The sequence below is a fragment of the Bombus vosnesenskii genome, unplaced genomic scaffold (genome assembly GCF_011952255.1).
Source record: "Bombus vosnesenskii isolate JDL3184/JDL3185 unplaced genomic scaffold, Bvos_JDL3184-5_v1.1 scf7180000013266, whole genome shotgun sequence".
Taxonomy (NCBI): Eukaryota; Metazoa; Arthropoda; class Insecta; order Hymenoptera; family Apidae; genus Bombus; species Bombus vosnesenskii.
The window spans coordinates 695,154-719,132 of record NW_022882926.1 but is presented as its reverse complement, the minus strand read 5'-3'; the positions used below and the strand labels follow the sequence as shown (position 1 = coordinate 719,132).

The 23,979-nt window shown below is 34.3% G+C and overlaps 1 protein-coding gene across 13 annotated transcripts in view; it reads left to right on the top strand.

Moving 5' to 3' along the window:
- The window catches only part of LOC117230295 (dual 3',5'-cyclic-AMP and -GMP phosphodiesterase 11-like), a 141,352-nt gene that overhangs the window by 42,936 nt on the left and 74,437 nt on the right, over positions 1 to 23,979 (top strand). For 8 of the 13 annotated variants that reach the window (XM_033487580.1, XM_033487576.1, XM_033487581.1 and 5 more), the window contains one exon: positions 21,589 to 21,693. Coding sequence is in view for 3 of the 13 variants with exons in the window: in XM_033487575.1 (XP_033343466.1) it covers positions 18,363 to 18,501; positions 21,589 to 21,693 (244 nt within the window). In the remaining 10 variants the exon portion in view is untranslated. Of the gene's footprint in view, positions 1 to 18,278; positions 18,502 to 21,588; positions 21,694 to 23,979 lie in introns of those variants that run through there. The other 5 variants (XR_004492744.1, XR_004492745.1, XM_033487575.1 and 2 more) reach the window with 4 other exon arrangements.

Genomic DNA, 23,979 nt, shown 5'->3' with positions numbered 1-23,979 from the left:
TAATAACAATGAAAAGTGGATAATTAAAGAAACTAAATGTTCCACATATTCACACATTTTAGATAAAACATGTTATTGTCATTTTAACGTCGTAAGGAATTTTGCAAAGATTTTTAAAAAATTTATATATACATATATATATGTAATATCTATGATCAATTCAATATACTCGAAATTATTTCTCAAACTATTAAAGATGTAAATAAGTTTCTCATTTAAAAGTTGTTCGATTTAATGCAATGAAGATAACTAAATAGTACGTTTGAATTTGTAGAGACTTTTATATCAACTATCGTTCATCTGTAGTATTGTACTATAAATTTCTATTATTGGCAATATATTATGAATTTTATGACGCATCCAACAACGTATATTAATTGTATGTTTGCATAGTAATTTGTAGGATATATTTATGACTCTCAGAGGCAGATCCTCTGAAGAATGCACTTTTCATTAACACTAACATAAAATCTTAAACACTCGCTTTAAATAATTTTCTCTCTACGCTTTAATCTTTCACGCTGCGAGTTAACAAGAAATATTCTGACGTTATCTTGTTAGAACTAAACTCTGTACGGCTAAGCTGCTATAAGATAATCAATTCAATATTTAAAGCGCAAACTAGTTTCTATAAGTGTCGAATACACTTATATCAGATTTTTGCTTCGTATTTAATATTGTTATTTCACTCGTTTTACTTGACATTTCAGTGAATGTGGAGGATATTTCAGACTAATGAAATGAATTCAACCAGTGAGCTGGGTGCCGATACCCCGTCTTTCGTCTTTCATTGCGGATGAATCAGCCGTGACGATCATCCAAAATGAAAAGAAAAATTGTGTTCCTAAGAAATACTTCAGTCTCGTTATGCCTTATTGGACTTTACTTGAAATTCGTAATAAATCAACGATAAGGAAGATGTCTGCTGAAGATGTGTTATTTAAATAGAAATACATTGAAACCTTTACCGAGAACACTTTGGAAAAAAATTAAGTTTTCTTCATCACAAGTCCAACGACGTTCGTACGAAAGAATACGGTGTGTACACCGTATACGTATGTATGTATATGTATTCTATATACACTTTTATATTCATTGCGTTTGGAAAATTTATGTTACTATTATCGAGTTCAAATTTATGGTATTTATTTTTCCACGGAGACGTAATGAAATATCTATTACTTCACAAGTTAGACAATTCCATCCACGACTCGATGTACCGTTTAGGTGCGTAGGCGGACAAAACTCCTACGATAAATTGCGGTAAACTGTGTAACTTTCTAACGTCCGATATTTCCTTTCTCTTTATTTCCCATGTACAATGATATACATACATATGTTGTAACTATTCTTGTTTCGATTGATTTCGTTTAAATTGCCTCCAACCAGACGTAAAATTTAATTTTTCACGTCTTTGTGTCTTTGTAGTTGTGTCTGTGACACGGATTATCGAGATTTTCTTGGTAGAGAGCTTTATATAGATGTAAAAATTGTCCGGCTAATTATAGTAGAATTGTCAAAAGTTTCGACGATTCTACGTGAAACATCTCAAGCGTAGAACATAATATTTTCAAACAACGTTTCATTTCCCAGAAAATCGAATTTTGTCTATATCTGAGTAATTTCCAACTGGGTACGAATGGACAATCAGCGAGATTATTCTACATGGGAAAATAAATAAAAAATGCGAAATCAAATGTTTTATTTTCGTTCATGGCTTTGTTTTCCACTTTGCCAATTTCATGCATGTATTGCAAAATCATACATTCTATATTTCCAACGTATTCTCTCGTGTAGAAGCTCCCTTCTCTCGTTGATTGTATCCTGATTACTGACACTACTGATTTTCAACATTTTTCAATCTTTTTCGTGTCAAGCGCGGTAAACTAATTGAATACCATCCGGGGAGAAAAGGAGTCTAGAGCACATTGTGATCAAAATTGAGTTAAGAGTACAGTATAGTGTATGGGCTCTGTAGATCATTTTAGTATACGCAAATTGCAGATATTGCAGTAATAAAGGGATGTAACGTTGAAAACAAGAAGCATATTAGGTGTTTGAAATCTACGGAAGAAGGGTCTATATAGCATTTAATTAAAGCTAATTAAAATCCAAGTTTCAGTTAAGAAGTTTTGAATTGAAATATATTTCTTTTTCATAAAGAACTTATCGTTTATTGTTTGCTATCTTTTATCATCGTCCTTAACTATTTTGCTTTATTGCAATAAATACTGAAGTAAAATGTATCATTACGATTCCTAGCTGTTCTATTGGATCACAACATTACGATTACAGTGTAACCTAAAAATCGATTTATCTCGAAATGTACTAAATGCGCTTTAGAACCTTATTCCCGACTGGTATTGAATTATCCCCCAAAATACGATATATTATATTTGATTCGAAACAGAACATTCACAACGAATGGCAGTTTGGCTGTTGACATTTTTCTATTTGACGATCTATAAAGAAAGTAGTCAGTGCTTCTATATTAGCTCTTGACTGCTCTATTGATACAACGTGCTATTAAAAACACGCTCGACACCCGAGCAACCGTAAACATGTTGATAGAATCATTACCTTTTTTGATATGAAACTTCATTTATTTGGATAGAAATCAGGGAGATTGTCAGTTGTTAGTTATTGCACGTTCTAAACATTCTCACGGCGCACTGGTTGAAAATCGCTGGTACAACATGTTAATAGAATGCACAACGAGGAGAAAAATAATCGGAAAAATGAAAATCAACATAGTAGAGCATCTACTAGCTTCCTATATCTCATCCGAATACAATAATATCCAATTTTGCTACTAACCAATGTTTCTTCATGCTGTAAATACTTATCTTACTAAGATACCAGATAGAAAGTTTAAAAAGAAAAGTAGTGATCGAACGTATAAAAGATTGTATTTCATTGTGTGCTAGATTAACGATTCGCTTATGAGTGGCATAGATGCCGCGGACGCACATAAACTTTACATAAACTCAAGAGAATATGCTTATGAATGTGCCTTCTCAGTCTGAACCATACGGAGCACTGGTAGAATCCGAGAAGAGGCATGAATGACTTGAGGTACAGAAAGAATCTGACTCTACAGACGCGTTTATGTTAAAAGGTTCAGACGCAATTCAGCAAAAGTAATATGGGACTTTCAGACGTTAAAACAAATCGACACTTAAATCAGCCGACAATTTCCTTGATTTCTATTCAAGTAAATGAAATTTCATAATTGCTGTATCGACGTATTTATGATTCTTCGGGCGTTGAACGCGTTTTTAATAGCACGTTGCGCTTTGTTCCGTGACTTCTTTTCCTGAACGTTTCAGTTCGCTTCTTCGTAAGAGTTTCGGTACTGCGCAACGTGCTACAACGTGCGACACGACCGGGATACAAAGAGCCACCAATGTGTCATCTAACAGGCATCGTAGGACTTTGAAATGGAAAATAATTGTTCGTCGATGTAAGCGCGTAAAATATTAGCATTTTCGTGCATCACGTCAAAATGTCGTTAAAAAGAAAAAGATGATAGTATTTCCTGGTGTCGATGAATCGACTTGATTTTCTGCGTTTCAGAACGGAGACACGGTCAAAGTAGCAGCGTTATAGTAACGAGCAACAGATTGGTGAATAGGCAAGTGTCAAGGTCCCGTTTCATAGTGAATCGTTTCTCGTCGCAATGCCGATCGTTGAGTATGGTAGTGGCAATGCTAATGGCCAGAGCTTATCCCATATTGTCGGCTTCTCAAGCCTTTTGAATTCTTCAGATGGCGGTTGATACGTAGACAACGTAGACACGCGGTCGCAACGTGCATCGTCGGGACGTTCTTCTCCTGCCCATTATTCTCCAGAAAAAAGCGAGTTAGTCGTGAAAACGTTCCCGGGTTCTAGCGAAAACCATGACCGAGGAAACAGTTTGTTATTCCTTGGAAAATCCAATGATTTCAGTAGTAATAGCTGAACGTACGTTCAACCGTCGTAAGCTTTTTTTTTATCCCGCGGAGCAGTCGAGTATCGCGTCATCTTGCTTGTGAAATTGCTTGTCAGCTTGCTCGACTTTTTCTCAAACTTTTTTATTAGAATTTTTCACGGCGGCATTTTATCTGCTCCAATTTATACTCTGCAGACTGTTACAGCTTATTGCTATATAAAGTTTATGAATTAACAACGAATAGCCGGCTAATACGCGTATACTTCCTGACACGGAAGAACGAGATAAATCTAATAAATTATTACGAGATCGTTAAAGCTTTTAAGAATTATTATCTCGTTTGGAACGTTGCGTTATAAAGGGCCCATTTGTTCGATGTTACAATGGATATTTCGTAAATGATAGTTACATTGTGTGTATATAATAATAAAGTTAAATATTTGTTCGCCTGCACTTGTTATTGATTTTTTTTAGTTTTTTTTATATATTCGTTGTTATTCCATCTCGCGTGTGTCTCGTAATTCCATAAATCGGATTCACACAGATAGACAGATTTCTAGAAGATTCCTGTTCAGTTAATCGCGAGCTTCTGTCGAAACGATTTAAATCAGGAGAATAGCGAACTCTACAACTTACAGCTTAATTATTATATCGTATTTTAGTTTTATTTTGTATTATGTTATATATTATATCGTTTCCCTTTAATTCGTGCAAATAATTTTTATCTTTTGCTTTGTTTTTGTAGTCCTATTAATGACATTAAGATTTACCTTTTGCTAATGGTACTTTACAAAAATTGTAATGAAATTATTTGATATTCTTGATGACCTAAAAATTGTTTGAGATTCGTCAGTTACATTTACGTTAGCAACGCAAAATCAGAGTGTTATGTATCTTAGTTGTAGGTTTTAACGAAAGCTTTATGTGTAAGAATATTCGTTCGATTGCCTTATTCTACGTATAATAATTTGTTCGTTGTAATTCTTATTTCATTGTTTTTACTCTTTCCGAATTATTTAATGCTTAAAGTGTAGCTGAACGATGTTGTAACAAATATGAAATTAAATAACATCATTCGTATCGATCTGTATGAAATGTAAATGAGTGTTAGGAGTATGCTTATCATTTTTCTATGGAGTCAATAAATAATAAAATTTAACTATTTGGCTTACTTATTTACCCATTGTTACCTAGTTATATTGAAATATAATAATTTTCAAATTTCAAATATAATAATTATTGCTTAAATTGATTACAATACAATCTGCTCTGCTCCGTTTAAAAATTATATAAACAGCTTGAATATAAATAACTTTGGAACGATTCGTTATAAATCTTGTTGAAAAATTATCGCAATTTATTTCACTGTTACAGATTTCGATACCTCGTTGCATATTCGTAACTTACTTACAATTTTATCGTATCATGACAATGAAACAATAATTAAAATATCGTATATAAGAAAATGTAATAAAAGTACATTTTATCAAAGATAAGTAAAACTCCGAATACTCTTAAGTATATATAATGTGTATGTATCTATAAAACAATGTATACATTTGCATGATGCAGGAAAGATGGTTATGAAAATTCACATTTAGGAGCTCAGTAATATCGATTGTTCATCATTACCGGATCTTCTCATCGTTTCTAGTTGCAAAGTTAGAAAGCGTGTTATACTATTCATATTAATGATTAGTGGGAAAACCAAAGTAGCAATACATTAAGCTGATTAAACGTATGGAATGACGCCGATGGTTATGTTGCATATCTCTCTTTATAACGTGATCCTATCGCTAATCGTGAACTATCATTATGCAATAATTTAGATTTCGTTAAATGACGCAACCTTTTATTATATCATCGGTTCAATAAATTAATATACATTGATGAAATAACAGGATCTGTAACTTGATTTATATTTATTAACCAACGGCGTATCTTTCAACACTTAAAACCGTATGATTTGCAAATGGGTATAAATTGCGCGATAATTTTATGTAATAACGTTGTGTCATAATTTTATGCATATGACGAATTTTTATGCTTATGACATACGTTTAATCGTTCCTACTATATTGTCGAATGAATCAGCTGGTAACGCTGGCTGGAATTTTATTCAAAGCAAATTATAAATTATGGATTATACTAATTTATTAAAAACAAGTAGAACTAAGTTCAATGTTACAAATTAATTCATTTCGTTAATATACTTTAATCGTAACTAATTATAATTTTTATCTGTAACAGAAAATTGAAATCACACGTTGATACCTGGTAATTCGAGAACTTTCAAATCTGTTGATAAAATACATCGACACATCGGTGGTTAATTACTATAATATATTATTTAAAATATTTACCCCATGGATTTTAATTACTTACGTGTACTCCCTTATTGTAGGGCAGTGAATCGAATTTAACTACCATATTTAAATGCCATCTCATTCATGATTATGACAATTTTGTCCTACAGATGAATTTTTGTGAAACGATTCAAAGAATGTACATCCATGGTGATAAAATATCAAACGTTGTCTTTCGCGTTATTTCTTTGTTTCTAAATAATTTACTATTCCGTTTACTCGGCTATTTTCCTATTAATAATTTTCGTTACAAATTATTTCACAGACGATTATCTGTAAGTTTACGTCATTCTAGTGACGCGTCAAGTGATAGATAAGTTCGATCCATTAACTTCAGTCTCGTACCATGTAAGAACATAAGTCCAAGTAACTAATGAGACTTCCTAATTAAGACGTGAATACCAGTGGCTTTTTTTAATGTAAACGGATCAATACTTTTTTATACGGAGAATCGCAATCGCTGGTTCGATTAATGCAAAATTACGTTCCCCTCATTTGATATTTATCTGGAATACTTCCTGATATATAAATTAACAGCTTGCATGATGTATCAGGCTCTAGCCTTAGGTCACTCTATATTCTATAATCAATAGTATCTTCTTGCAAGCATACTTAATGACCGCTACTTTAATTTAGTAATACATACATAATTTATGTGCACAACAATATCCTTGAATTGCAGCGGTGAATGGAAATTGCATGTATGCATGCATGCATGTATGTATGTATATTAGACAATATGGATCAAGGCAAGAATATTTGAAAATATAGATACGTCGGTTCACATATGATACACGCGTGTGAATATTTCATTCGAATGAAAGAAAGGTGTATGCATATCGAATGTCTATTGTGAAAGAGTCAATAAAGTTTTGTGTTGGCGTACAGATTTTCGCTGATATTAACGATAATCCTTTGTCGTAATAGAATAATTTTTTCGTAGATTTCTATAATTAATGTACTTCCAAATCGATTTTTCTACGTATACTTAACATGTTATTTAAAACAAAAAGAATTTTAGTTACTGGCAAATACAGGATTTTTTACTTTGAAAAAGATTTATTTACCCCTTTTAAACTTGTAAGCTACCTAATCTTAGATCATCATTTTTTAACGTGTTTTGAAAATTCGTTATGAATATGTACTCCTTGATAACCGTATATTTACAAAGTATCTTTGATTATATGGAGAAATATATTCTGTTCTTAAAGATAAAGTATAATCTTCATTTTCTAAAGGATTAAAGAAATTTCAGATACCGAAATATTCCAAGTTGTAGTCGTTGATATTCCTTTATATTTTCGGCATTTTGACTCGATAAATCTTGGATTCCGAACTTTTCGAAGTTATAGATATAACTGCTTTTCAAACTTAAAACCTGCTTTGTCAAGCTGTTAATATTATTTTTCCCACGTACGCGTATTACAGTATTGTTATCAGGAGTGAAAGAGATTATTTTCCTAGTTTCAGTAAAATGTGGAAAGAATACACTATCCCGTCGACTTTATCAACAGTAATTATGTTTAGAATTAAAAGAAAACGAGAAACAATATATTATTTTACCAGTAAGTGACGATACTATTATACAAACACGACAAGAACAGAGCAAGGTGTTTCTCGAAATGATGACATAAATTTTAAAATTAAGCAATAAATTCTTCCCTTACGTTTAGTACAACGTGCACGTAAATTCGTTATTAATAAATACAATTGCAGCGAGGGAGATTCTATGGCTCAAAATAGAATGAAAATCAAGAATAACGAACTTGTATTTGTGGTTTCATTTTTTAGAGAAAGTTTGGAAACTTGTCAATTATATGTATCTTTGCTTTATTTCCAATTGAACAAGAATAATACCACCTGAACAAGCTTCCAATTGAACAAGAATAACAATCTCGCTGCAATCAGACCAAACTTCTCAAACCATTGGAGGAATCCTCTCGCAATACGAAGGCTGTTGAGGACCTCCTCAAATTTATCCAAAGCAATAAACACTTCTACTATTCCATTTAATTATCAATAACCAGCATTACACGTCGTTAATGACGTCGTCGAAAAGGAAAGGAAGAATAAACAATCGAGGGGAAGAGTAAAAAATCGACAGGAAGTTATTCCACGCGCGAGAATGTAAAACGAAATCTTTTCGCCTAAAAATCTCGAAAATTTCATTTTCTACGTTGTGCGATGCATTTAAAATGTAAAGCATTTAAAACGTAATACTTCAATATTCGAATAAAGCTCACGGACTTATCCTCCTGGCTGCCGTAAATGTCAAGTTAACCGCACCGCTACCCTATTTTCTCGCAAAGATTGCCCGCCAAATTAATCCTGGTCAACTCGTTAATAAATGGAGAGCAAGTGGACGATCGTTATGCGTTTTTCTTCCAAACGATGAACTCTTGCTTCGTTATTTCAGATATTTGACCATTTCATCCGATTGCTCTGGAAACGCTTATACCTCGAATGCCGAACTGCTTTTGCACAACGTTATTGGAAGCTATTCTCGAACAACTGCGATTGTTTCGTATAAAAGATGTTGAAAGATCAATTTTCAACGAAATATTGAAAATTATTGTTAGGCAAAGTTAAATCGTATTACATGTTGGGTAAAGTTAGACTGTAATTTCTTAACTTAAGTGATTTCTTTCGAGAACACAGAGGAAGTCCTTTCTTAGTATATTTAAATACTGCATATTAAAATATTTTAAATATAAAATGAATATAAAATGGAAATATTAAAAATCTTTGTTTAATAAAGTCATCCTTGTGTGGCCTTCGATACGAGTAGATGTAATTCACGTTTACTTGCGAAACTGGTTTGACTTTTACAGTTCGTAACTTACTAATGAAATAATGAAGGGAACTGTCTTTCCTTTACCGCATGATTGATGGTTATAGTCTACGAATTCATCTCGATACGAATTATATTCTCGAATATTAACGATTATATTTGTCATTGAGTACGAGGCAGTGAAAAAGTGTTCAATGAATATTTTATGATTACATCTACAAATTATGATGTTCAAAGGTACTCTGTATAGGGGAATCGTTTTTAAATTTAGAGTTACTCAACTTTGCTACATAATCTATACAATTTCATTCGATTTGTTTTGAATGAGTTGGTATATCTCTTTGCTCGAGCAACGTTGTACTACAGTGTAATCTTGCTAGTCATATTAAGAAATAAATAATCGCGAATGCAGGCTAAATTATCAAGTCCAATAAGTCAAAAACAAGTATGCATATACATGAAATTTCAATATCCAAAAGATAAGTCAATTTTTTTGTGACGGATGATATATGCGATGTAAGGAAAATTATGCCGCATAAGAAATATTATCTATGAAATATGTATTTTCTCGATTTATTAGCGAAAACTTCTGCGAATATAAATCATTCTTAATGTGTAACTAAATTCATGGTAATTTATAGATAAATATGCTGAAATGCAATTTTTTAGCAATTGCAAAGTAAAATCTATTTACAGAAGTTAAAAGCAACATATCTGCGACGACCATTCGGAAAATCATATCTCTTTTGAAATAACAATAACGTAAATGTATTTTAAAGAGCTTCCTTCCTTTGTAACTTTAGTAAACATATTTAGCTATTTATCCATACAATCACCACTCCCGTTTCAGCACTTATCGTAACGTTACACAAGTTTCTGTATGCCTACCTTTACGATACACTTTTCCACTGTGAGTTTACATAACACAATAGTTCCTCGCGAAGCGTTGTGTCCAGTCTAAAAACTCTTTAAATTTGGCAAAAAAATTATCGTGTGAATCGATCGATGCCGTCAATCATTTGTAACGAAGCTGTTTCGTAAACTTCTGCGTAACGAGAGACAGTATTAAACTAAACGGTATTGAATCATCCATAATTTTATTACAATAAATTGCTGTAATTCAACTACAAATTCCTTTTAGAAGAGTTTTTTCAGCATTCAAGAAGCGTAGAAGTGCGACAGACCACGTTTCGTCATTGGCGGGATTTTCAAATCGCGTCATCGTTTCAAACGTACGAAACAACGACGATATTCATTATTTAAACAATTTAAACAGAAAATTTCCTATGATTTTAATCGACATATAAATGAAACTAATTAACCTTCTATGAGTACATTCCATCTTTTTACGTGCTTGCCGTACGTAGACGGGTATTTCCAGTTACTTTCTGAACGAATACAGAACTTGTCAGTTGCTATAAATTATCGTATATCGTTGCGACAGTATGAGGTTGAGGACTTTAGTCGTATCAGAGAAGATACCTCCGCAAACGAGATAGATCGATTGTTCGATCGGGCGATCGTTTCGTCAACGGCCGAATGCACGCTGCCCACGGAACAAACTCGTGTGACCCATCGACAATGCACGCTGCCCCACGGGACAGGCACGTGTGACCCACCGGCGGTGCACGCCGGCGTCAGCGTGTTAAAAAGAGAGTCGATCCCCGTATGAGCTCGTATCGTTGTATATAAAAGCATATAGATCGTATTGTTGATTAGTTTGCGGTATGACAGTACGGTGTAAAAGTCTGTAGATAAATAGCGTACAAAAATCATGTCGTGTAGCGAATCGCGCAACAATACGAAACAAAATGTAATTATAAGTTGCAGAAAGATGTAGCTTGTAGAACTGCGACAAGTTTTATCATGACAGATAGACTCGATTAAATTTTCGAAAAATTGCTTCAACGTGTTCTTTCATCCTGTTTATAACACGTTTTTTAAATTTCTATTTATTTGTAGTATCGTAAATGGTTTAATGATTTTGCTGCGAATCGTTTCATGTTCTGTCGATTACGTTGATGTCCAACGATTGCGACGGCGATAATGTTTCGCATTATCGCTCTTTGGTACATAGAGCATAATGTATATTTGCTGTTATTATCAATGTAAAAGATGAAATTGCTTGTAGATTACATTTTTCCTGCATTTTATTTCTTACGATTCTACGCTATCTGTGTTTGAATAGCCGCGTTTATTTATCTTTCCATTGGTAAACACGAAATTTTCAGTACTATGACACAAACTCGATGCTCCGTTGGGTATTTCCAGTATTTACCATCCGATTTGTTTCATGCTCTAACTCTATCATCAGATGTAAATTGATTAAAATTTAGATTGGTAGTAAAACATACAGGGTGGTCGTGGAACAGCAATCTACACCATTTTTCTAATACTTGCAATAGTCGGACAAAATAACGTATCTTGTTTAAGACGAGGAAAAGTAGCATAGTACTTTTCGCTCTTTATGTTTTCTCTTCTTTCTCGTCTTTCATATTATAAGTTTTACAACGTTGAAGTTAAAATATTTTTCAATAATTCGTCGATCCAAGTACCGTAATATTTTTTTTATAAAGAATCAAAAACTGATCGAACGGTACATAAAAGAGAACGTAGTGTTCCATCTAAAAATATAGAAATATGTTAAAGTAAGGTTTTTTTCGAAATTCTTAACATCGTAATTTGTAGTCGATCGAAAGCTGATTAACTATCGTTCGAAACATTTTTTTCTCCAAAGTGTTTGAAAAATCGCGGCGACTGATTTTTAGTCCACGCTGTATATGCTTCTAAAGGTAAAAGTGTTCATTTGACCCCTTCGCATTGGAGAACGAAATATCTCGCCACGCAATGTCTGTCTATGATACGCTTCGGACGAGATATTTTGCCACACAATGTCCTTCGTACGATGTTTTGTACGAAATATGCATCTCGCGACGCAATATCGTTCATGTGATGCTTTGAACGAAATATCTCAAGCCCCGTTTTTCAACGTTTACAAACTCAACGTCTTACGGATTGACTTTTACGCGAATCATTGGATGCGATATCTGAAGTTTTAATAAAAAGACGTGCGAGATATCTCGTCCGAAGAGTCACACAAATGATATTGCATCGCGAGATATCTCGTACAAAGCATCACATGAACGACATTGCGTTGCAAGATATCTCGTGCAAAGCGTATATCACGAACGACATTGCGTAGCAAGATATTTCATCCTCCGATGCGAAGGGGCTAAATGTTACTTAGGAAATTCGACACGGAAGAATTCGATCTTCCAACAGTGGGCACACGTACGTTTCTGTTCAAATATTTTTCTGCCTCAGCTAACTGGTTGGCTTTCGTCCGCTATTATAAGAATCATCGGTAAATGATTTTTATAATTAGACGTGCGTTTCGGGAATTTGCCTGTCCCTTCTTCTTCTAAACGCAATCTTTTGCTGCTTAATACACAACCATGTTCTTTGCGCTTTTATAATGTACTGTATCTTTTATGTGCAATCGTTGAAATATCAAAATAGCGATTTTACAACACGTATAATGATATGAGGAGTTTCTGAAGTGAATTCTAAGTCACGCGATCTTAGACTTTAATTTTTTCTAAACGAAAGGATGATTTTGAAAAAAAAAAAAGAATTGCTGGCTTTTTAAACACACGCTATATAGTATGTAAACGACTCCTTTTGATTAAGTGTTTCTTTGAAATGTTTCAAACTGTTTTACCTTATACAGGCGATGAAGGGAGAACGACCCTAACATGCCCTTTAAAGGCTACCAGAGTCTATGGAACAGACGAAAAGGGTCACTTATGCTATAAAATCCATATATAACTTGCCATATAACCTAAAAGCAAACGTATGTTTATACTCTATTCGTTTATTATTAATTATTAATTACGCTTAAATCCATATCGCCAGATACTGCAAGATTTTATATTATTTTTAACTTTGTAGAATTTTTAATAACGTTCCCTCGGTTCACAATTTCCACTGTATAGCACACGGTATTGAAACAAGCTAGTGATAGTCTTATAACGAAGAGTCATCAGTTATAAAGAACACATTATTTTGAAATTACTATTTGCAGTCGTTTTCCAAGATGATTTTCGTGTCATCCAGTCCTGTGACCTATAAATGTCGAAGTTCTAGATAATTCAGATATTCGTACGTTAATTTTCTACGTACAGGGTGTCTCGCTTAATTTGACCACCTTAGATATCTCACATATTATAGGATAAGAAAAGACGTCAGACGGAAACGTTATTTAATTTCGAGGCGCAAATCCATGATGGTAATCGTGAAATTATTCTCAGAGTCATAGTTTCCAAGATTTCCATGTCGTTCGTGTTTCTTTAGATAGGACTGTATACTTTTACCACCACAGTTGAGGTTAAGACCAATGCAGTAGCTTGTAATACCATGACATTCGTGTAACTTTGAGTAGGAAAAATTTAGAAATGTTCGGTAACAGCTACGAATGATGAAACAACTACGGTAGAGTGATCAACGAAGAAAAATGCATTTTTACAAGCGATGAAAATGATACTCGATAAGAGAAAAGTTCCTTCAACGTTGGATCGGTTTTACATGCCTAGACTTCTTTCTGTAGAGTGTAACAAACAGAATATTAGTCAGCAAGTTACAAAGACAGATAGAGAGTCACACGTTAATCGTTCATAGAAACGTATTGAAGTGGTTAGTCATCATTTCAAACGCTTATTGAAATAAGTTTTCTTTCATCAATCACCTTGTCGTAGTTATTGCATTATATACAGCTATTATCAAACAGCTTTGAATTTTTCGTACTCGAAGCAAACTCGTGGTATTCTAACAGTGGGGCGCGTTACGATGCGTCATCGCGAAGCGTCGAGTGACGCGTTTCCACTGAATTCACCAATCTTCAATTTTATCGAAAGGTACGTCGTGTAAACGTCTACCTCGAGATGATTGTACGTCTATTATTATATACAGAGTGATTGGTAACTGGTGGTACAAGCGGAAAGGGGGTGATTTTACGCGAAAAAAGAAGTCGAAAATATAGAATAAAAATTTTTCGTTTGAGGCTTTCTTTTCGAGGAAATCGACTTTGAATTTTCGCTCGGTACGCGTGCGGTACGTTATTGCGGATCTCACTGTAGATCGTTGTCTCGATGGAAAAATTAGAAAAAAAAATTTTTTTAATTTTTATTCTATATTTTCGACTTCTTTTTTCGCGTAAAATCACCCCATTTCCGCTTTTACCACCAGTTACCAACCCTGTATATATTCATTAGTCTAAATTAAACAAGGATTACATTGGAAATCCTTTAAAACACATTTGAATTGCATAATTCACACTCGCAGTCCGTACACAGGATCCGATCGAAAAATACGTAGAAGCTGGTACGACGCGAAAAAAAATATGAAATAAAATTTGTCCATTCACGACTTAGATTTGGAGAAAATCGAGTTGGAAAATCGATCGAATATACTCGAACGCGACTAGTTCCCGACTGGGCAGGACTAAGAAAATTTAAATTTTATCCGACCATGATAAATTAATAAATTAGTAATAAACTTAAATATTGAATATTAATTAAACAAGGCGGAGCCGAATAACATGTTGCGTAACATGTTGAACGAAACAAATTTTATTCCATGTCTCTTCCTTATTTTCCCGCGAGAAATCACGTCGTGCCAGCTTTTACGTGTTATTCGGTCGAATTCTGTGTGCGTGTATAATACGTGCGATTCCCGTAACTCCGTTTCCCATAATACGGGGCATATCCGCCGCGTTATACGAGGGTTCACTGTGCTCAACAAACTGAGCAATTAATTCATTATCTAAAATAGGCGTGGAACACGGAGTATTCAATGCAGCAATTGATTTCGTTGTATCGGGTTTGATTTGGAGAAGTATGCGTTTCTCCACACCCCCTTCGAGTAACTTAACGATATAAACTCACATGTAGCTTCTGAATCAGTGGAGTCCACCTTACCACCTGTAGCAAAACGAAGGATCGTTTAGAAGCGAGCAAGAAGATATCAGAGTATCATGGTCGCAAGAAGCATTGGTATTAGTTAGTGCTTTCCATGTGCTAGAGTCAGGGGCGGATTTATCTTGACGTTAATGACGCTGTAAGTGTCGGGCTCCGGTACTCTACGGTATCCAAAAATGCTTGTTAAGCAGATTAATAGATTGTCAGAATTACTTAAAATATATTTGTTGGCACGAAAAGACCGGGGATGAAAATTTTAGTTTGGCTAAAACAATGTTTGTCGAATCAGCACGGTATAGTCATTCGAATATTCGAGACGCCCATCGAGCGATCGATGGGTCCATTCTGAACAGTGTTTTGGAGGATTCTCGCGTTTCCTAGAGTACGTGAAAAACGATTGAATCCTCCAACGAGACTAACCATGGGTGGTTTGAAAGCAGTTTTGAACTGGCCAGTGCATCTTAATTACTTCACATGAAATCAATATTCTCTGTCCAAGTGAATATCATGTTCTGACAGATCAGCCAAACGATCTTTAAACGTACATGTCGATTACTTATCGGTTTAACAAACATCGATTTAGCCAGGATAAGCTTCCTCAAAATTTGGTTTAGCTTAGGGGCCCCTAAATGATTATTATCATTAGGCACCCGAAAGGTTAAATTCGTCACTGATTACAATGATTCTCTGCATATATAAACGACATCGAGGATTGCTGCAGAATCGGAATAAGTTCTTCAATATGTACATATATACAGAATCTTGAACAATTTTGCTTGAGATAGTAGCTTCTCACTGACTACAACAATTGCAGAGGATAAGGCCAAGATGTTTCAATTAAAACTTTTCTGTCGTATTATTTTTCCATCTTTACCATGTTTACGCGATAGATTGGTAACGATATCACGTAGAAATCTCTTTAGATTCTCAATCTGAAATTATTAAAAGTTTCAGCGATTCCTGCGCGTCAGATTTATTACGATGGATGACGCAATACGCGAAAGCTTTTATAGCAATAATCCAATAATAATAAACAATAGGAAAAGTTAATCCAATCAACGCTGGATGAAGACTTAAATATTATACGAATTATTTTAAAGCCTTTATTTACCGAGGAAAAGCAGACAAAATTGGGAAATATGAAATTGGATTATTTCGTGTTTTTCAACTTTTGAGCGTGCGACACACGCTCTTTTTATTTTATGAAACAGGACCGACAATGAAAGATGTCAACGATAAATTACAGCGAGTCACAGTCCTGCGCGCTCTTTGTGTTCTCATTATCTTGATACCACTGATATGTTATAATCAAAGTTATAAAAAACGAGCAAAATTTACATGAACAAATAATGTGCAATTTCATCAGGGTACGTTCATTTATAGGTAAATGTAACAAGAAGTTAATACCAATGTTTAATAATTTTATTTCTCACGTTCATCAAATATTTGCTGATTGTATCTTTGATTTTCTTTGCTTGATTTCATTCATCGAGGTTTGTTTTTTAATCGCTTAATTTTCTAATTAGTTTTGTGGAAAAGCTAAATGATGATGTAATTAAAAGCTTTGTAGGATATGTAACATAAACAGATAGAATCATGTTGTTCTCTAGAAAATACTATTGACCCCCGCCTTTTCTTTTTCAATTAAAATAAATATGCTTATGACTTTTAAAAACTAAGTTAAAAGTAAATGTATTAGCCGAAGTATCTAACTGTGCCATTGGAACTGGAAGACCTCTGCCAGCAAGATATCATGTTTTCAACATTATTTTCGAAAAATACTGCTGTATCGTTGCGTTTTATTTAATTAATTTGAATTTCGTATGTATTTGGTGTAGCGTTGCAAAGAAAATAGCGAAGAACCTTCAATATTATTTCAAATTAAAAGATGGCAAGGGATCGAGGAACATAAATCAACACACCTACAATTTTACGTAAAGCAATAAACGATATACTATATATACCATTCTTCGTACAAATTAGGTGAATAATTGCCCAGACAGATATCAAATACATTACGATCTAATATTTTGCTTGTATCATATTAAAATTCGTCATAAACGTTTTAAAATGCAAATTTTCTTTGTGCAAATAGATACAATTAAACGAAAGGATAGAATAATAAGCTTCAGATAATAAATGACAGACATTTAGAAAAAAATTAAAAGATGATATGATTAGAGTAATGCATTATGGATTAGCTCGTAACTGCGTTTCACGAGTATGCACGTCAAACAAAAACTTTATTTCAGTGAGTTTAACGCGTATACTCGTCGTCGCTTATATTTATTTACGCACTGCACGACTTAACCCCGTGAGAGATTTCTAAAACTAAATTCCGCGGTTAACTGTTTAAAAAGATACTTTTTTCGATTTTGATAAAAACTACGTTAACATTCACTTACATTACTTTACGTTATTTATTCTTTTAGAATTTTTAATAAGAAGAAGCGAAAATAAAATTTGTGATTCGACTAACTTCAACCAAGTACATTGGAGAAACAGATCAACAACGTCTCTATCGCAATTTCCATTTTATCATTAATAATCATCTCTACTATATATTCCTTACTCTTGACTAAACTCTGTAAAAGAAAGTTACATGCGATAAGATTTAATTGGGTCATCCTTCGAGCTTCGACGTATAATATTCAACTCTATTCGACGCAATGAAACTTTTGGAAGTCTCTTACTGTCACGGAAACGGATACATCAGCCAATGCTCCGAGGACGCATTTAGACTCCCATCTGCTACTTCTTCGTAATCGGAAATAATTTGTCGTGTAGCTTTCCCAGCCTGTATCGGCAAGCTGCGCACGAACGACACCAAAAATAGCATTTCGTCTAAGCATCGACGTAATTATAATAACGGCCATTAGCTTGATGAGCTCCGCAACTGGACCTAGTAATCACAGGGCGTTTAATTAACGGTCGCGTTTCTTAATGATTGTGTTAGGCACGAAGAGGTGTACGTCTTGCCACGGCGACGAACCCCGTTGTGAATTCGAATTCAAGTGGTACCTAGCCTCGTATCGATATCGCGCGTAGGGACAGCAAGTTGGTGGATGTAGGAGGATGACTCGATGAGAAATCGTATCGAAACACGCACGTCCGCTCTTCCTTTCTACTTGCTAATACTGAATCCTCGTATGAGTAGAGAGAATTCGCCTAACAGCTCCACCTCCTTTCTCGCTAGTCTACCTACTTCCACCCTCTTTCTTTCACTCGACTCGGCTCCACTCGCCTTGCCTCGCCTCAACTTGGTAAACGTGCTGCGACGCGGTGTGTTGCCGATCGCTATGGCACTCGATCGGCAGGGTCGTTGCGAGACGAATCGCGACACCAATCGCGACACCAGGAGGAAACTCTTCTGCATTTGCACCTGCAGCTATACCTCCGCATCGAGTCCTGAAAACGACGATAGCATTCACTGTTTTCGTAAGTCATCTTCTCGTCAAGTTCGATGTTCATTTACTGTTTTATGTGTAATTTCCTGCGATGCTCGTTTCCCAACTTCCACGTTATTTCTCGTTATGGTGAGATATTTTGTGCGAATCAGGCGTGAACACGGAATCTTTCTTAAGCGCGAGACAGGTTACGATTTTGAAATGCATTTAAAAACAAAGGGAGAAATATCTGTTAATTACTCGCTGACAAAGAAAACTTTAGGAAGCCGCCCTCAATTTTTGTTTAAGTCGATTTTGTGCTTTCATTGGTCTGTATCTAGTTACGAGCCATTCACAGGCCGAGATCAATTTCAGATTTTGAAATTTTTTAAACTTTAAGAATAAATCGATCGCTTATCTCATAGTACATTTCATCAATTTTCTCTATTTTTTGTTTTATTTATACAGTTAATCTATGTTGCAAATATGCGGCTCATGTGTATTTCTAAAATTATTAAATGAACCGGATCTCGTGTCTATTATTTAATAAACAATAGATGGTAATTTTCTAAGGAGGCAAAAGTACCTAAACATATTAGCAATTTCACTATGAATTATCAGTATTCTTTAGAGAAACTTTGAGAATGTGAGCTTCGCGATAAAGATTATAATTTTAATAGAAATCGTTGTAAATTATTGTATCTTATATCATTCATGATTGTAATGAATGTCATGAGTATATTTCATGATTGTAAATGTACATCGTTAATTTTATAATACTCTGAACTTGCCACAGGAGAAAATCAATACGATGATTTTATCAGCTATAATTTATTTTAATATAATTAATTGTCTGTATCGATTCTCTGTACATAATCGTAGCATGTCTCTTATCTATATTATACATTGTTACTGCTTATCGACCCCCGACGAAATATGTTATATTTATGGCTGCTGTATTCGTTAATTTTCGCATGTTAAACGAAAGAGTAACATCTGTTTGTATCTGGATAACGATCACTTTTATATTAACGATAAATGTCATTTACAGAACCATTTGTCGGACTAAATAAACGACTATGCATTTGACCTACAATATACCCACATATTTCAAAGATTTAATTCATTCGGTTACCAAATTAACGATACTAAAGCTACTGATTCTTTGTGTTGCTTATCCCGTAAATAAGTCGATTCTAATCCTTCTTACGTATTGCCATTGGTTTTGTAGATACACTTTCCTTAATTTTTTGCACTGAAATATTACCAGTGGGATACAGAGTTGATTTTATTCTTGAGTTTTGTTATATCATTTACCAAATTAACTCGATCCATAAATTTAACTATGTTACGTTAAACGATTGTTTTAAATGAAAATGTTAAAAGATTGAATATAATTTATTGGCATAGAGAATCGCAAATAATTTTTCTTCGGATATTCCAGTGCTCTATGTACAACTACAAGAGAGCACTACGCTTATTTTCGATGTATCGGTGGTGTAATATTGATTAATTCTTAAAGCGAGTCGTCCAATTTCCATTACATTAGCATATAATTTTAACGCTTGTAACGCTTATAACGCAACACCGCAGGCCCTTGAAGATAAAAGCAAGAGGATAGGGAAATTTGTTTATGAAGTAAAACGATCTTGTTATATCGTTAGAAACAAAAACGACGAACCGCTTATTTCAGACATCGTCAGATTATCGTCGTTACAAGAATCGTCAATAAAGCTTATTAAAGCGAATGTAAGACGAAGTAATCCGACACACTGGCTCGTGTTATGTTTCATTATCAAAAATGATAAATGCACGTTTGTTGAAGGCTGGGTAGACTCTTTTGTCTCTGTCATATCAATTTTCATAACACAAAAAGAGGGAAATATATCTAAATCGAGCGGTACCCTAATTTATTTAAAAAATATCTATACTTGTACATCGATAAATTCTCCGATATTTTCTTAATTCAATGCGACGTATAATAGGTACGCCGTGTTTGCCAATTATTTTCTTTATTCACCAGTGCGGGATAGTTCAAGATGAATAAAATCAACGTTTCGTTTGTTCGTTTTCATTGTGCTCTGTTCTCGGTTAATTGCCGCACGCTAACGCCATGAGTTCGGAAAATTCACGGTTATTTTCCGACGACGACCTTTCATGTCCAAACCATAAAAGCACCATCACGTCGATCAAAATATCACTTTACGGATGGTATACTTCCGCGGCAATAACTTTTGCCCAGTTCCGCCACATTTGAAAATCCGCCAGTAACGTCCATATCCTCACGCGTCATGGGATTATGTATACATATACCCACATTCCATATATTTAACATCATTTTGTACATATCAACATCACCAGAAGCATGGTTCAACAAAACTCTTTCAACCTTTCTGAACAACCTTTCAAAACCTCATCGTAGTTTCACCTACGCCCCGTTAGTGCACATTGTAGCATAACCACAAACGTCGGACAATCTTACAAATCGCTATAGTTAACGATACCTAGTACGTATTAACGTTACAGGTACAGCGAAATCTTCATTATCTGAACATCTATTACCAATACATTCCAACGTTCGATCAAAATGTTTTGTTGTACGAATATTGGAATCAGCTGGAAAACAAAATGTATTATGTTAACTATCGCAGTGAAACGGGAGATGCGTCCCAAGCGACACAACCGTAAAGATGCATTGAAACGTTTACGATATTTGAAGAAGAACTTTTAGATAAATTTTGAAAGAGACGCGGAGTAAAAAGATCATTGCATTATTCAGCGGTAAAATACCTTTAACGGTAAAATAATTTATCAACATGAAATAATTATGATTCGGAACAAAATATTCTTCCCATCCGAAAGCTTCCCTTCTTTTCTCTTTATTAATTCGAAGGTTCAACCGTATATATGTATGTATGTATATGTTTGTATGTGTTTCGTTTCCTCCTTGATACAGTGGAACGGAAAAAGGAAAACGCGAAGAAAGGAGAAAATGACGCTTTACCGTATTTTACTATTCGAGCAACCGCGCGACACACTTTCATATAATAAATAAAAAAAAGAAAAAAGACAAAAAATATGTATCGAATCGAGGGCTTAACCGCACACGGTTATGAACGTTGTTTTGATTTTGTTTTAGGTACGCGGAACGCAGTCAAGCTGGCTGCCTCCGCCGGTAACCCCTCCGCTGCCGTCGCCGCCTCCGCGCATCCTCCTGTGCTTTGGAGCTCGCGCAGGAAGCCCGGTAAGTCCATATGTATACGCATATTATTTCCTACTCGCATTTTCATTTCACATCCGTGCTTAACGGCAAAACTAAATGCCAAGAGAACATTCGCATCACCTGCTCGGTTTCTTGCGAAAGTGCAATTATTGCGAGCTGGTGGTTCCAAGTTGTTACTGTTAGTCGAGAAGAGCGACAAGGAGAATCTATCTTAACTCTTAGTCGCAGTAACGAATAAAAATGCCAAGAAAGTTACGACGAAAAAACCAATGATGACGATGAAACAAGGCAGATTACATTTCAAATTGTTCAAATTGTCAAATTAAGACAAAGAACTCGTTTGGAATATTATATGGCGCGATAAGGAATTATTTAATCGATACTTAATCAGGGAAAATGCGATTTTCCATATTACCGATTACTTAGATCGAGTATTGCTATCATTAGAATAAATTTGTCTTCTTGGTGTTTATGCCTCTTCGGTGGCAGTTTCTTACGTCCAATCTGAAGTACCATCCAGCGACAGTAAACTGAATATCGCAGTTGATTGAATGCATTAATGACAAAGATAACGTGGAATAATGATGTATTCGTTCGTAAAGAGTTCAAGTATGATAAAGAGTACATTTAGATTGTAAACATATTAAATAATACGCAGTTATGTAAAACATTATCGTCTGGAGAAAAAGGTAACTTTTGTTTTACTATTGCGCAATAGAAATTCCTATAAAGTAAAACACGACGGTTTCTTTTGTCGTTCGAATAGCGTTTGCACGAGTTTAAAGATACGATTGAAAAAAAGAGACAACGTTGGCGATTAATGTAACGTTGCAGCGATTGGTTGTTCGTCCTCGTCGCGCATCTGACAGGGCTGCGGCCGCGAAGCATGCAATTGGCCCGGGGGTTAATTTCTCCGCGACCGGCTAATTTGATACGAGCCGTGCTCGTTTGACCCCCACTTATTGACCCTGGCCAGTTAATTCGCAAACTCTCAGAGGTCTTTTGGGATTGGAGCATATAACTGATCGTACGTTTCATATATCTTAATGATAGATTTTGCAATAATAATAATTTTGCAATACGACTTTTATTTGCACACGTTCGCTAATTACGCGCTTCGTTTTAACCAAAATTATTGCGAATATAATGTGGACTACAATTAATATATATCGTATAATTGTTCTTCAAAAAGCTATATATTTCGTTCGTATTTTTTCGAAACATGGTTTATATCGACGCTTATTTCGATTTAATGTTAATGTTAATTCAATAGGCAATGCTTGAACGTAAAATAAACGAGTATTAAAAACCACACGGTTAATATGCAACAAATATTTCAATAAATAGCAAAATATATGTTACGATAGACGATAGATAAGATACATAATAATAGGTACAACGCTATAGTGAGAAACTATATGTATATTTTCAATACGGAATAATTATGTAACTAGGTATAGCATAAAAGGAGTTTATTTTTAAAGAAACGAGGAATGTTGGTCTATATTTATATTTATATACTAGAAAGATATAACGATAGTTTTAATCATTTCTATAAAGTACAAAATTGTATTTAAAAAATAATAATTAAAAATAATAAAAAGGTAATAATTTAAGATTTCACGCACAGTTTTATTTACAAAATTAATAACAATGCATCGTCGTTTCAACGATATATTTTTCTTTTTAATTTACTGATCCTAAATTGCAAGACTTCCATAGAATTGTACCGAGACTAAATCATTTATTTTAATGGTATGCGACGATTTCTAGTTACAAAAATAAATAAAACAATTGTTTACGGCTTTTAAATTTTAAACTTTCACGAAGTTTATTAAATCACGTAACTTGCGGTGCTTCGGTTTTCGATCGTGTGTTTAATAATAGGTATGTACGTTGCGTTTTGTTGCAACATTTCCACGTTTTAGATCTGCATCGAAGAACTGGAACGTGTACGAAACAATTCGGAACAGATTGCACCGTACTAATAAAAGCAGGATTGTTTGAACTAGAAACGTTTAGAACGTTGAAGATTCGGACATTGCATCAACATTCATCGTTCAGAAATCTAGATATTATTTATTCAAAGATTACATCGAATTTTTCTCGATATCGAATTCCATAGTTGTCTATAGTAACACGAAGAAAAGACTGATTGAAATGATAATTTTTGGGAAACCAATCCTTTTGACAAATATTATGTACAGTGATTTGCGAAAGTATTCGTACACTTTGTATAGAAAACTTTTACCTACGTGCGTATATCGTGTGTGCTATATAAAACATTTTGAAGTTTTATTAACACTA